The sequence below is a fragment of the Gossypium hirsutum genome, chromosome D04, assembly GCF_007990345.1.
Source record: "Gossypium hirsutum isolate 1008001.06 chromosome D04, Gossypium_hirsutum_v2.1, whole genome shotgun sequence".
NCBI classification, from domain to species: Eukaryota; Viridiplantae; Streptophyta; class Magnoliopsida; order Malvales; family Malvaceae; genus Gossypium; species Gossypium hirsutum.
The window spans coordinates 36,756,063-36,769,045 of NC_053440.1; the positions used below are offsets into that span (position 1 = coordinate 36,756,063).

The window sequence follows — 12,983 nt, forward strand, 5'->3', positions numbered from 1 at the left end:
TTAATTGTTGAAAATATTATGAAATTATGTAAAACTACTTGAGTTTTACACTAGTATAAGTGAATCCTTATACTATTTTTTAATATTTATATTATAATATAATATATTTAATTTTATACAATATAAATTACATGATATAAAAAATAAAAATATATATTATAAACTTTAAAACGAGTTAGACCAAGCTGGTGCTTTGAATATTGGAGTCCGAGCTTGGCCCATGATTTAAGAGACTTATTTTTTTTTTCAAACTCAATTTTTAAACCTAATATTTTTATCCAAAATTTTCTAAATTTCTAGCAATTCTTTGAATTCACTAACTCCTGAAAAAATTAATTACGATAAAATTTTAATATTAATTTTTTATATAAATGTGATGATTAGGCATGATTTTTTTTGCATCAAAAACGAATATTGCAAAACATAAAATAAAGCACATAGAAAGACAAAAACCATCAACTCTAGAAAGCTCCCCTAAACCAAACTCCAAAAAGAAAACCCATCAGAGAATACCAGCCATTTTCCTTTCCTTCATCACTAGCTACACTGCACAACCAAAACAGAAAATGAATTTGCTTTTAAAACCAGCCATGGAGATTCCAATGAACCTTCTCCAACTTCAAAGCTAAACTAAAAGATTTCTCAACATTGTCGAAGCTAAGAAGTCCAGTCTTCATCCACCATCTTTTCAACTGAATCTGATGCCTCATCGATCCAAAAGCATGGTGTTTGATGCCAACGACCTTCCATTTCCAAATTATGTGCCGCATTGTTAGCTTCTCTTGGAACAAAATGGTAAGTGACTTCCTTTAAATGTCCCTCTAAAAGTTGAATACTTTGTGAAATTGGTCTGAGAATTAATCTGTCCTCCTCTTCTGATTTGAATTTTTTGATGATGGATAGGGAATCCCCTTCCAAAATTATTTTCCTAAAACCAATTTCAATCGCAAAAAGAAGAGCCCTTTCACAGGCCTTAGCTTCTGCTACAAAGATATTCGCTACTCCCTCATATGGGTAAGTACATGCACTCATGATTTGTCCCTCATCATTTTTAGCTAGAACTGCGGCAACAGAAGTTTTAGAATCACCCTTAAAAGAAGCATCAAAATTTAGTTTAATAGTCTCAGGGTTAGGGGGTCGCACAACTCTTTCACCATAGTTCTCGAAGAGAAAATAGAAACTTTACTCAAACTTATTTCCTGTATATAACCTTAAGACCTTTATGTACCATTTTATTTCTTCTATACCACAGAGCCCAAAAAAGAAATATTTAACTTTTTTCTGGTAATTTCATCTGATTCAATAAAAACATTTACTAATCGGTCTTTGCAATTAGAGGTATTCTTTGCTGGAGCGATCGAAATATTCAGGAAAGTCCAGAGTTGTTGTAATACGCCATAGGACCACAACAAATGGTCAGAATCATCCGGAGCCTCCTTGCACAGTGGGCAAACATCATAAACAACCAATCTTCATGTAATTAGACTGTTGAAATGAGGCACATAGTTGTTTATTAATCACCACATGTGTATTTTAACTTTAGTTGGAAGTTGTAACGCCCAAAGCAACTTGTAAAAGTCCTTGTAGTTGTCTGTTGTATTAGGGTTGTATTCAGTATACTGTAATTTTTCTGTAACTAAAGCCCAATACCCACTCTTCACAGAATACTCCTCAGTAGCATCGTGTCTCCAAACCAGCATATCTTGAGTTCTAAAATTTGCAAGAGGAATGTTGAAAATGCGCTTAGCTTGGTCTCTATCAACAAGCCTTCAAATCACCTCATTATTTCAGGTACTCAGTTCTGCATCAATTAATTGATTCACTGTAGTCCAAAAAGGATTTATACTCTGAACTGATAATCTACTACTTCCAGGATGAACCAACCATGGATCATTCCAAATGTTCACACCCTTACCACTACCAATGTGCCAAATTAATCCGTCCGCAATTAGTTCCGAGCACTACAAATGCTCCTTAAGGTAAAAGAAGGGTAAGACCCAACTTTTGTAGACATAATGTTTGTGAATGGATAATAATGGGCTTTAAAGACTTTCGCTAAAAGACAATTGGGTTGGGGTAATAATCGCCAAACTTGTTTTTCTAATAAGACTTTATTGAACAAAAAAAGATCCCGAAATCCCAGCCCACCATCAGCTTTGGGTTTACATAGTGCACTCTAATTACTCCAATGAATGTCTTTAGTTGATTTACTATTAGACCACCAAAATTTGTTCAAAATACCTTTTAGCTTTTGGCATAAAATTTTCAGCAAAGCAAAACACTGCATAACATATACAAGAATTGCTTGTAAAATCAACTTAATAAAAATTTCCTTACCCCCAATCGAAAGATAGCGAAAGCTCGATCCCTCAATTCTCCTTCTGAACCTATCCACAAAGTTTGCAAAAGCCAACTTCTTCTTTTTTTCCAACCATCATTGGCAAACCCAAGTATTTCTCAAGATTTGTTGCAACACGAACTCCCAAAATATTGGTGACTAACTCCCTTTCATTAGAGTCCACACTTGCACCAAAATAAATAAGCGATTTTTTAAAATTAACTTGTTGCCCCGAAACTAGTTCATAATCCATAATGATGTTACCAACTGTATGTGCTGCTTCACACGAGGCATCACCAAAAAGAATACAGTCGTCCACAAACAACAAGTGATTAATTGCTAACCTTTCCCTTCCAATCGGAGCTCCCCTCATTAGACCTTTTTGTTTTGCCTCGTTCAACAGTGTAAAAAACCCTCTGCACATATTAAGAATAGATAAGGACTGAGTAGGTCTCCTTGTCTGAACCCCTTTTGAAGGAGAAAACAGGGCACTAATATCCTCATTGATACCCACCGTATAAGTAACTGAATAGACGCACAGCATAATGAGAATGATCCAATCTGTATGAAAACCCAGCCTGAACATCATTCCAGCCAAAAAATCTCACTTAACACGGTCATGCACTTTACTCATATCGAGTTTAAGCACAAAATTCCCCCTTTTACTCTTCTTTTTCATTTTAAGGGAATGTAAGACCGCATAAGCAATTAAAACATTATCCGAAATATGTCTCCCTAGGATAAAATCCTCTTGGGCTTCATTAATACAACATCCTAACATTGTACTCATACGTTCCACCAGAATTTTCGCAATAATTTTGTAAACCACATTACATAAACTTATAGGTCTAATCTGTGAAAGATTTCACTATTTCTCAACTTTAAGAATTAAAACTATATGGTTTTTATTAATCTCGCCCATTTCAATCTCACCCTTTAAGACAGATGAACAATATCTAAAAATCTTAGCCCCAACAATATGCCAATACCTTCGGTAGAACATTATTGGAAAATCGTCAATCCTCGGAGCCTTTAGGGGCACCATTGTCTTTAACGCATGCCAAATTTCCTCATCAGTAAAAGGTTTGAGCAACTCATCATTTATGCTTTTTGTGATCTATTTCTCCACTAACCCAATCAACCTTTCATCGTCCCCTGTTTCAAAAGTCGTTTATAGATTTTTAAAATGCTTTAGAGCAATATGCAACATCTCTTCAGCTTTTGAAACCCAACGACCATCCTCCCCTTCCAACCTAACAATCTGATTATGATTTTGACGAGTCACAGTAACTTTGTGAAAGAAACTTGTGTTCCAATCTCCAATTTTCAACCAATTGACCTGGGCTCGTTGTTCTAAAAAAACTTCCTCTTTGTCAGCCTCCAAATTTAGACCTATCTGAACATCTATAATTTCAGCCAAAACCTCATCAGATGGATCCCGAGTATAGAGTTTGAGCAACTGTTCCTCTAAAACCATTCAATTTGGCTTTTGCTCACAGTTCCTTAAACGACTCCATTGTTATAACTGTTGAACCACTTTCGTTAACTTAGCGGGAACCCTAACAGTTCAATCAACCTAATTCTTTTTTATTTCCTCATCGAAAGATTGTTCTAAAGACCATCTGGCCTCAAAACGAAAAAGCTTAGCCCCGTGCTTCTTGCCATATTGCAATTTTCCTGTTGTATCCACAAGAACCAAACAATGGTCCGATATAGTATGACTCAAATGTTCCACTAGATAGCCTAGAAAAAGATTCATCCAATCCAAACTCGCTACTCCCCTATCAAGTCTTTCCCTTATATTAGTTGACAGAAATCTTCCCTTCTCCATGTAAACCACCTACCAATGAATCCCAGATCATTAAGCCCGCAATAATCCAAAACGTTTCTAAACTCGGCCATCTATCATTCTGATCTAAGTCATCCCCCTTCTTTTGAAAAGAACTTGTGATCTCATTGAAATCCCCAATTACAATCCAATGGACCAATTGATCATGACCCAATTGATTAAGTAGCTCCCAAGACATCTACCTACAACGTTCATCAGGATTCCCATAAATGCCCATTAACCTCTAAATTTTGCAATTTTCATAATCATGGATATCAACATCAATGTGGTAATAACAGTAACTCCTAAGCATAACCAAAGAATTACCTTTCCAACTCAAGGATAAGCCTCCTTTTGATTCAATCTCCCCTATATCAATACTATTTACAAAACTGCATTTCAACCGAACCATTTCCATCTTTTTTGAATTTAATTTTGTTTCCATAAGAAATCAAATTCGGGGATTAATGACCCTCAATTTATTTTTGAGCCTATTGACAGTCCGTGACCTCCCCAATCCACGGACATTCTAGCTTAGAAGTTTTATTGCATTCGGCTGCTCCGCCCTGTAGAGCTAGCCGTTGTACCATGAATTCCTCCCTCGGTGTCATTCCCTCACCACCTGTTGACGTTTCTTGCCTTCCATAATATGAAATGGCTCATTTTCCTCATCCAATAGCAAATCCATAGGCCCATTTTCATTTTCAGTCCCATTTAACTCCCTACTATCCATGTTTCGTCATTTGTCAAATCCCTTATTTAATGTCATTTGTGCAGATCTTAAAGGAATAAAATTAGGATTTGGATAAGATTTCTCCACTTCGTCCTTACGGTTACACCCAGTATCCTTTTTTTCCCCTGAATTTCGACCTTTAATGCCACTTTCCTTATCCACCATTCTGCATTTCGAACCATCTACTTCCCAGAGCCATTTGCTCACAGTTGCCTTCCGTAGTTGCACCACCGTATTCAGGGAGATATCCCACCCAAAAACTATCTTTGAGGGCTTAATTTTGGTCTGAAACGAACAAAAGCTCGCCCCATGGCTGAGCATGCCACAAATAAAGTAAAAAAGACTTAGTTTCTCGTACAGAAATTGAGCATAGACAATATGATTCTTGCCAATTAGAATCTTTCTTCCTTTTCAGTGGAATTGTCACATCTAAACGAATCCGAATACGCATAAAATTTTGAATACCCATCGTCAAAGTATATGTATCATTTTCAAGAAATTGACCCAGAAAATCCCCAAATTGTTTGGCCATAGTTTCCGTCATCAAACCTTGAGGCAAATCATGTATTTGAACCCAAATTTTCGATAGGGATAATGGAATTAACAACGGATTCTCCCCTAGTTGAATCTTGTTAAGGATTAATAAATGATTGTTGAAAAACCATGGAGTTCCCACAAGTACTCTTTGAATGTCAACATCATGGAAAAATTGAAAATGAAATCTTTTTTCTCCTAATTCGAAATACAAATCCCCTTAATGGGATGCCAAAGATCAACCATAGTTTTTGGTAAAGATGAAAAATGAACAACACTATCTGTCAAATATCGTCCCACCAGACTGAATTGATATTTTTGATCCACCATCGCAGCCTCCTCATGAAACGCATCCTCCTCCTTATCAATCAAATTCAAATTAGCTAGTTCCTTCTCTATCACTCATAAACATTGAAAAACAATTCACTCCAAAACTAAAAAACATAATACTCAAAGAAATGTAGAACCGTGTCAATAGACAGACAGACCCTCGTGTCAATAGACAAACCATGTATAGGCATGAGTTTTAAAACGAAGGCAACGTTAGAATTCGTATAAGCATTGACTTGCCTGCGTTTACAAAACAAACGACATGTTAGCACTTTAATAATAAAAGTAGTATGGATTTCATTATACTAAAACTCGAATTGTATTTTTTTTCATTTATTTAAAAATAAATAAATTTATGTATATTATATTAGAAAGTAAATCGGTTCTTTTATTAAAAATTTCATCAATTTCTACCTTTAAGTGATGACTTAGCTAACGGAGCAAGTAGGTAGCGGCACATGATGTGTCACATGTAACTCATGCTAACTTGACATTTTGCCACATCAATTGACATTTAAAATTTTTAAAAAAATATTAAAATAAATACAAATTTTAATAATTATATGAAAAACCATGTTTAGGATGAATCTAGATAAATACATGTCCAGGTTCAAATGAATCTAGATAGCCATTTGTCCAGGTTGGTCCTGAATATGATTTTTCAAATAATTATTAAAAATTTTATTTTTTAAGATTTTTTAAATAATTATTAAAAATAAAAAAATAAATCTTAAATTAAAAAATAACTAAAATTAAAATAACCATCACCAAGCTACATATAAAAAAATTATAAAATCTATAACTTTTTATTTTCAGTGAGCAATATTAATATTTCTCGCCATTTACGGTCCACTTAGTGATGGTTAAAATGTAGGAGTAAACAACTTCATTCCATTAAAATTTTCATTACTTTTGTAATTATTTTCTTTAAAAAAATTATATTTATAGTAATTCATCAATTTCAATATATATTGTAATTTTAAATAATTTATATTGATTTTTTACTAGTTGTTATAATTTTTAAATAATTTTTTATATCAATTTTTTATAATTATTTTAAAAAAACACATTTAGGATGAACTTAGACAACTATTTATCTAGGTTTATCTTAGATGTGGTTTTTCAAATAATTATTAAAGCTTTTATTTATTTTTAAGATTTTTTATTTTTTAATATTTGCTGACATGGCAGGCAAAAATGTTACGTCAATATGAAGTACACATGATGCACCACATATCGTTACTTATTTGCTTTGTTAGTCACGTCATTATTTAACTGTAGAAATGAATAGAATTTTTAGCAAAAAGATCAATTTTAACTTTAATCTAAATACACAAATTAATTTATCTATTTTTCAACCGAGGAACCCAAATGTTGAAAGTAGAGGGAAGAAATCCATATTTTAAGCTAATTGTCGGTAGGGGTGAGCGTTCAGTCAAATTGAGTTAAAATTTTTCTAGTTAAACGAGTAGACGAATCTTATTTTATCATCCTAACTTGATTTGAAATTTTTTCGAATCGAGTAATGTGAAATGAAATTCAAGTCAAATCGAATCGAGTGAAATTACTCGAGTTAAATTAAAAAAACTAAATATGTCAAATTAAAATCTTGTTACAATATAACTAATTCCATGTTAGGGCACACAAATTTGAAACTATATATATTTGAATTTATTTTAAAAGAAAAATAAAAAACATTTTAGTTTGATAAACTTGAATAATTAATTAAGTTATTTAAATTCCCAAAATTATTATTTTAGAATATTTTTAAAATTTTAATGTTCTTTATATATATTTTTAAATATAAATTTTGAAATTTTTATAAATATTTTGAATTTATTTTGTAATTTTTGTTGACAAAGAGATCAATTATTCGTTTTCAAAATTAATAGAGATCAAAATATTATTTATATTAATTTATTATTCAAACTATAAAATTTAACTCAACTTAAACTTGAAACACGAATCAAATCGAATTTTACTCATCTTAATTTTCTACCAATATCCAAAGAAAAGACTTCCTTCTCGTATTTGAAGGACAATCTGTTTTTTTTTTTTGGTTGGATGAAATAAAGAAACATTGAGTAATATGATTTGAAATTTTCTTTTTTGGTTATTTGAAAGATGTTATTTTTCAAATTAATATGAAAATATAATTGACGACGACTTTATTGAAATTTGACCAACCGCTTAAATGGAAAAGCGTTACCCTCCTCCCACTATATAAAGTGTTGAGATTCTCGGTTACCCTACAAACAATAAACCCGTTCCTCTTCTTCCCTCTCTTTTGTTTGTCTAAAAACAGTTGCTTCCCTGCTTAATTTCGTTGTCATGGACACTCCCACCCCTCTCTTCTCCTTGCTTTGTTTCTTCCTCTTCTCCCTCTTCTTAGGTAACACCAAACAACCCTTTGCTTCATTATACATATGGCCTGGAACTGGAAGAGTTTTGTTTTTTCTTAATCTTTTTGATTTCTGTGAATGAATTATGTAGGTGAGGAGCAACATGTTGTTGAAGGGTCAAGGGTGTGGACCTTTGGTTTCAGACCCAAGATGTTGTTTGTGTTCGGGGATTCCTACGCTGATACAGGGAACAACAGGAAAGCTTTGGCAAGTTCCTGGAAACTTCCTTATGGAATTACATTCCCTGGGAAACCTGCTGGCCGTTTCTCTGATGGTCGTGTTTTGACTGATTTCATCGGTACCTCTCTCTCTCTCTTTCTATCCTTTTTAGGATCAATAATGATAGTGTTCATCTTTTCAAGTCTTTTAATATTTAGCTTTACCTTTAGCTTTAGCTTTAGCTTTGGCTCTTTCTCTTTTGTACAACTAATGGGCTTTGCTTTACTTCTTGTTTATTGTACTACAATTTAATAATATTATATTGAACTGAGTTGTGCGGTGTGGGTTCCTCCTTTTATCTTCTGCCATAATAATTTTGCTTTGTTTTTATACTGATCAGCAGAGTCTGAGTGCCCGACCTCACTCTTTTTCTTCTTCTGTTTTTCTCCCTATTTCTATCCTTTGTGTGAGATCATTTTCCAACTTTTTCACGCGATTGCAAGTTATAAATAATTGCTTCTTCCAACAACCCTTTTCTTCACTTTCTTACCCCCCCTTTAATTAAGTTGAATCAATGGAATGTAACTATGATTTACATTTTATACCTTCTAACCTTAGTTTAGCACCCACAATGTATTAAAGCATTAAACTCAAAGTTACAGACAGCTCATGACAACAAGGAGCTGTCTTGGAATAAAGTATATAATAATTAACAATTTCTTTTCTAGTTCATCAACTCTAAAAGTAACATTAGTTTTTTAATCCCATCAACTTTACTATTATGGTGCTTTCCAGCCATAGGATTATGCAGTTTACTGACAATAACTTTCTGAATCATCACAGTACCATAAATATTGATTTTATTAGTAAACAATTAATTGGGTTGTTTTGTGACAAGCAGCTGGGTACTTGGGGATTAAGACACCGGTGCCCTACAGATACAGGAAAGAACTGGGTGGTCGTCTCAAGTACGGGTTGAACTTTGCTTATGGAGGAACCGGTGTTTTCGACACGCCAGCTCCTGAGCCAAACATGACAACCCAGATCGATTTCTTGCAACAGCTTCTCAATGACTCTGTCTACTCCAAGAGGGCCTTGAAAACTTCTGTTGCGCTTGTCAGTCTTGCAGGCAATGACTACTCTAATTACATTGCCACCAACGGCTCTACTGCGGTAATAATAACACCTCACATATATTCATATATATATGCTCACTATGTGCCATGTGTCACCAATCCTACTTTCAATGATGGTATGCTTGAACTTGTTGAACCCCACTTGTAATGACACTTCCTCTACCAGATAATGATTTAAATAATATAGCTCATTTGCAAAAAAGGACAGAAGGCCCAATTGAAGAACAAATTCATTAAATTATAAGAAAGGGACAAAGAGTTATTGTGAAAGGTGCTGTCGTGATCTTAGGTACAAAAATTTGACTTCATATTAGAACTTAGCCAACATTATGACTTGGTTATATTTGGTTTTTTTGTGGTGTCTCAATATTATGTGTGGTCAGTTGCATCTCGGTAAAAGTATTGTGGGGCTTTAGAATCGGATTGCATTTTGCTTCATTTATTAAAAAATGAACCAATTAGTCTCTGTACATTACATTAAAAAGTAAATTGGTTATTTCTATTAAAATTTCATCAATTTGTATTATTAAAAGGTTGACATGGTTGGCAGAATAACTAGATAGTGATATGTCACATGTACTTTTTGTTGACGTACATGGATCGATTTTTAACAGCAGAAATGGATGAATTTTTTAACAAAAGGATTTGTTTTTGGTCTAATTTTTAGGGATTATTTTGCTCATTTTTTGATTAGAGGAGGTAAAATGTAATTTGATTCCTAATACAGGGGCCTCTATGGTATTTTTACCTTAGATATGTAACTTATACTGATTTCTTTGTCTTGCCCTTGTGATCTTATGCATGCAAAGAAAAAAAAAGATTGTCGTTTTAATTTGTGTATGGCAAGTCTACCAAACCCACTCGTTTGACAGATTTGTTGTTTAATATAGTTATTATGAAAAAGAAGGAAAAATGAGGGTTGAAAAGAGAAATTTGGTGTGAAAATTCAGGGATTTCCAGCCTTCATTGGAAGGGTTGTGAACCAACTGAAGGTGAACCTGAAACGCATCCATAACTTGGGAGTGAGGAAAATAGCGGCGAGTGCACTGCAACCATTGGGGTGCCTCCCTCAAAGCACTGCCCAATTCTCCTTTGAACAATGCAACGAAAGTGAAAACGCCCTCGTTGGTCTCCATAACCAGCTCTTGGCTCAAGCAGTGAACGATCTCAACAAAGAAACCAACAGCTCCTCTTTCTTCGTTCTTGACATGTACAATGCCTTTTGGAACGTTTTCAATCAAAAACAAGCTCATCAAGGTGACTCCCACAATCGTATTCTTTCTTTTTTTACTTGCACAACTCCTTTAAACATGAAATATCTTGGGTTTTTTGCAGTGAGTCCAACATTTGTGAATCCATTTGAGCCCTGTTGTGTTGGAGTGAGTGCCGCATTTTCATGTGGAAGTGTAGATGAAAATGGTGTGAAGCAATACACACTTTGCTCCAATCCCAAATCCAAATTCTTTTGGGATACAGTTCACCCTACGGAACAAGGATGGCGAGCTGTTTACTCAACTCCAGCTCTTCAAAGCAGTCTCAAGCAATTCTGGTAGACATTACCATGAAATGCTTACCTTTTATCACTTTATGATGTTTTTACATTTAGTTTCTTGGTATCTGTCAAATCCCTTTGTGATCTCTTTATTCATTTGTGTTGGTAAAAAGTTGTATGAAATGAATGGAATATTAATAATAAAAGTTCTTTTCCAATGCTACCCTTTTTTGGTGGGATGTCTCTAATGAAACTTGTGTTCATCTCATTGATTTGTTTGATGATCATGATTAAAGTTATCATCAAAGAGATGAAACCAAAAGTTGATTCCTTTTCTAATTAACGAAAAAAAATTGAATGGCTGCCACATTACACATTTTAGAATGATCATGGTTTGGGAATTTGCAGGCATACATTAGAACTTGGGCTAGAAGTCCAAACCCCATTTGTTATATCGAATAAAGGTAAAAAGTTGAACCCTTCATTATTGCATAGATTTATTGGAGTTGGTTGCGGGTTTTTTTATTTAAAATAAAATATTTACTTTTTCTTTAATTTATTCTTTATTTAATTTTGTAATTTTTATCATTTCCATTTCACACTTAAATATAAATATATTTTATTGCGAATAAAGATAGGCATAATGGTTTATCCCCGACCCTCAATTTTTAAAATATAATTTAATTGTAGTTTTTAATAAAAAAGTTGATTAAATTATTAAATTTTAAGGGCACTATCACGACAACCTAAGTTGCAGTCCATATGTACTTGGTAAAAAATTTTAAAAAAAATATCCAAGTCAACAATTAAGTACGGATAGACTATCATGTTAGTGTAGTTAAAACCTTAACAATTTAGTCAACTTTTCTATCCAAAAATACAATTTAACTAAGTTTTTAAATGTTGAATACCAAAGTAATCCCCTAAAGAATGATTAAAGCCCAAGTGATAAAATGGTACTGGCTAAATTACTCATGATGCCAATGAAAATACACAAGAAGAATTACATTCTTTTTCCTCTCCTCCCTTTTTTTTCTATTTGTTAATCGAGCTTGAAAATGGTTTTGTGAAGCATGAAATCTATGTTTGATTCACTAGAACGGAACAAGACTATAATGGAATAACCATTTTGTGAGAAAGAAATAGGGTTATAATGGAAAAAATAACTATAACAATGATTTGATTGGCTAGAATGAAATAAAGATTGTGTTTGATTGAGGGGAATAGATGTAATAATAGAATAAAAAAAACTCAAATGACAAATAAACCTTTCAATAAACTAATTTTCTTGTAAAAGAAATTCAAAAAATGCTCAAATAACTAACATAACCATTAATAGATTAATTTTTTTTATAAAAAATAAAAAAAATGTTGAAATAAACATTATACTCTTCAATAAATATATTTACACACCCAAATATAATAAAATGGTAGCATGACAAGGGAAGCACCTGGCCACCTGCTTTATACGACAAATAATATTCAATTTTACGTCTCTTATACATTCAACTTTACAATTACATTTTTAATAAGGATAATTTTGTAAAGTACCATTATATTTTTAAGAAAGTGTCGAGTGTACCAAATATGTCAATGTAACTTTCATGATATTTTAATAAGCTTTCTTATATATACCAAATGTTATAAAGTATTATTCTATTGAAATCATAATAGAAAATAAAGCATTTATGCAATGGTGATCATTTACATAAAAGATTAAATGTGAAGCATTTAACAATAAAAGACTAGCTTGAGTAGTGGAACAATCTTATAGATAGTTATGACTACAAAAGGTGGTAATAGAATCCAAAGTTAGGTTATGATTAGATGCATTTATATTTAAATTGTGAGTATAATTTAGACTTTTTTTTATCTATTTATGATGCTAGAATGAAAAAGATATTACCACTTTTAGTAGTGAAATTATGGTTATAAATCTTTATTTAAAAATTATTTTAGAAAAAAATCTTTTGTATCTTCAAAATTAAATGTATAAATTGTACTGATAAGAAGACATAAATAATCTCAACT

General features: G+C 32.7%; 1 protein-coding gene and 1 long non-coding RNA gene across 4 annotated transcripts; both read left to right on the top strand.

Annotated features, from left to right (window-relative positions):
* Positions 1–452: 452 nt before the first annotated feature.
* LOC121216166 (uncharacterized) lies at positions 453–2,113 on the top strand. 3 transcript variants are annotated; one of them, XR_005912199.1, is made up of 4 exons: positions 453–795; positions 904–1,014; positions 1,664–1,791; positions 1,874–2,112. It is a non-coding gene; the product is annotated as an uncharacterized lncRNA (long non-coding RNA). The 3 variants fall into 3 exon arrangements; XR_005912198.1 differs by having other exon boundaries at positions 1,337–1,791; positions 1,874–2,111; XR_005912197.1 differs by having other exon boundaries at positions 904–1,791; positions 1,874–2,113.
* Positions 2,114–7,865: 5,752 nt separating this feature from the next.
* LOC107899429 (GDSL esterase/lipase At5g03610) lies at positions 7,866–11,170 on the top strand. The gene is made up of 5 exons (XM_016825140.2): positions 7,866–8,155; positions 8,257–8,463; positions 9,226–9,497; positions 10,411–10,717; positions 10,796–11,170. The coding sequence occupies exons 1-5, from the start codon at positions 8,095–8,097 to the stop codon at positions 11,011–11,013; spliced, it is 1,065 nt and encodes a 354-aa protein (XP_016680629.1). The 5' UTR covers positions 7,866–8,094; the 3' UTR covers positions 11,014–11,170.
* The last annotated feature ends 1,813 nt before the right edge of the window (positions 11,171–12,983 follow it).

Coding starts and splice junctions, on each gene's coding strand:
- LOC107899429 (XM_016825140.2), top strand. CDS start 8,095: ATGGACACTCCCACCCCTCTCTTCTCCTTGCTTTGTTTCTTCCTCTTC. Junction 9,498..10,410: donor CCACCAACGGCTCTACTGCG/GTAATAATAACA, acceptor GTGAAAATTCAG/GGATTTCCAGCCTTCATTGG. Junction 10,718..10,795: donor TCAAAAACAAGCTCATCAAG/GTGACTCCCACA, acceptor GGTTTTTTGCAG/TGAGTCCAACATTTGTGAAT.